This window comes from Micromys minutus (assembly GCF_963924665.1).
Source record: "Micromys minutus genome assembly, chromosome: 1".
Classification (NCBI taxonomy): Eukaryota; Metazoa; Chordata; class Mammalia; order Rodentia; family Muridae; genus Micromys; species Micromys minutus.
The window spans coordinates 81,522,741-81,525,125 of NC_137969.1; the positions used below are offsets into that span (position 1 = coordinate 81,522,741).

The 2,385-nt window shown below is 46.6% G+C and overlaps 1 protein-coding gene across 1 annotated transcript; it reads right to left on the reverse strand.

The window, feature by feature from the left end:
* Positions 1-285: 285 nt before the first annotated feature.
* LOC308420526 (E3 SUMO-protein ligase PIAS1-like) lies at positions 286-2,142 on the reverse strand (the record flags this gene model as incomplete). Its single annotated transcript, XM_080916597.1, is given in 4 exon segments — positions 286-498; positions 500-625; positions 627-1,236; positions 1,238-2,142. Coding segments are annotated over 4 exon segments (1,854 nt in total).
* Positions 2,143-2,385: the final 243 nt, after the last annotated feature.

Genomic DNA, 2,385 nt, shown 5'->3' on the forward strand with positions numbered 1-2,385 from the left:
TTGAAAATGGCAGACACAGTGAGGCCAGTGCTGGTCCTGCTACATGACCCTTCTGGGACAGACGTGGAAGAAGATACACACCCACTGTGCTTCCCTGAAGAGAATATTTCTTTTTTTTTTTTTTTTTTCTCTGTACATTTCTTTTAATTTTTTTCCCTAAAAAAAAAGGGAAAAAAAAAACCACGGTTGTATACTTTTCTAAACAGGATAAGGTAAAACAGCATAGAGTTCTCTTCTGCCAAGTCATTTAATCTGGGATGGGGTGGGCGCAGCAGGGTGAGGGCGTCAGTCCAACGAGATAATGTCTGGTATGATGCCAAAGATGGACGCCGTGTCTGCGCTGCTCCTGCTGGCCACACCATGGCCATGGCTCTCCCTCAGACTGTTGGAAGACACAAGGCTGCTGTTGCTGCCGCTACTGCTTCCGTTGGTGGCTGGCAGAGAAGTGCTCCCTCCTGCACTTAGCTGATCAAGAAACATCTGCGAGGAGGTATACGGGGAAAAATCGGGAGGAGTGCAGGAGGTCCTGGTCGTCTGAGACCACCGCTGCCGCTGCGGCAAGCAGGGAGGTGTTGTAATGCTGATTGTCTCCTGATAAGAAAGGAAAGAAATCTAATCCTTGTAAGGTCATAAGGCATAGGTGTCATGTGGAAAGGGTGCCTGTAGTCCTGGATGAGGGAGGTGTTGATGTAGCTTGTATCTACAGCAGGAAGGCTTGGGGTCCGGGACACAGGTGATGCTTGATGAGGAAGACTTAAAATGCCTTTATTACTTAGTGGTGACATAGGAGACAGGGAAGGACAGGTCCTCTTGGCAGGGGGTTCTTCCTCCTCTTCATCTGATGAACTGTCAATGGTTAGGTCAATCACCTCCACTTTCTTGTTTTTATTTGAGGACTGGTTGTGGGAAGCCACCTGATGCTCCAATGTGGAGCTCAAGCATCCATCGACTCCATTGTAGGAGGCAGTGACTTCTTGCACTTCCTTTTTCGACCTCATCGGAGCCCACGAGCCGTCCTCCTTAAACTGTATCTCGTCACAGTCTGTACAGTACTTTAGGATTTCCATAAACAACCCATCAATAATAAGGTGCTCATATGGGGCCTTCTTATCACAGACAGGACAAACCCATGTTGGCTTTTTTTCATTCATTTGAATATACAGAGTTGCATCAAAACACTGAAGGTGGGAACAGGTTAGAGCCCAGCATGGGATCGTCAGCCGCATTTTCCCAAGTTAAAGCTCTAGAATGATCCGGATTCCTTATTCCCTTTGCTCGTAACCTCTGAAGAAGAACTGTTGAGGACAACTGTTTTACAAGATATACTGCCATGGAATAGGTTCTTCCAATTTCTGCAGTCCAAGAAACAACAATGGTATTTGGTACTGTCGTGGACAATCGGACAAGTGAGGTGATATTAATTGGTCGGCTAGGTCGCTTTGGTTCCACACCATTTTTAGTAGGTGGAAGGTAACCTGGAAGGCTGCAAGGTTTTGTATTCACTTTTACACAAAGATTGGGTGGGAAGTGATCTTCTTGTGGACAACTGGTTTCTGATAAACAGAACCTTAATTGGACCTGCACTGTGAAGTCACATTTGGTCCCAGAAATATCCATGGAGCTGCTGATCTGCTGCACCTGTTGTGGTGTCAAGGCAAATGCAAAACAGGTTTCCCGAAAGCGCTGGCTGTTGTCTGAAGCTAGACTGGTGGGTTTGATCAGTTCGTCCAGCAGGTCATAGAATGGTAGCTTTTGCAGCTTTATGTCCGGGTGGACTGGGTGCAGCGCTGATGTGAGATGTGGGAGTTCCAGTTCATGTTTAGGTCCCAGAAGAGAAACAGGGAGTAGTGGGGACAAAGCAGGGTGACCATCATAAGTGAGCTGTGGAATGGTGGATGGAGAAGGAGTCGCTGGCATAGGACTTGAATGTACGCTGGGGATAGACAAGTCCGCAGGCATCATAATTTTCTGAGGAAACCGCCGCCTGTAGAGTTCTTTAATTTTCATTTGTACAGCAGGACTACAGCCAGCCTTTAACAAATGCAGGGCCTTTGTAAGAAGTTCGTGTTTGCGCCCGTGTTTGTTCCTCCCAGCGTAGCCCAGCAGTACTTGCAGTTCAGAAACTCTAAGGCTCATAACCATGTGGGTCTGTAGTCCAAATAACCCAACATTGGGCAGCTGTGGATAGAAAGTCCAAGTAGTTGCTCAGTCCCCACGAGGTTAGTTGTTCCAGCTGGTCTTCTGGGGAAGTGGGTTCCAACAGATCTGCTGGCGAGTAAGTGCAAGCAGCAGAAGAAAAGTCAAAGAGAATATTTCTAAGCATCAATAAACAAAAGCCAAAACTCAAAAAAAAAAAAAAAAGCAGAATAGAATATGAATGAGACT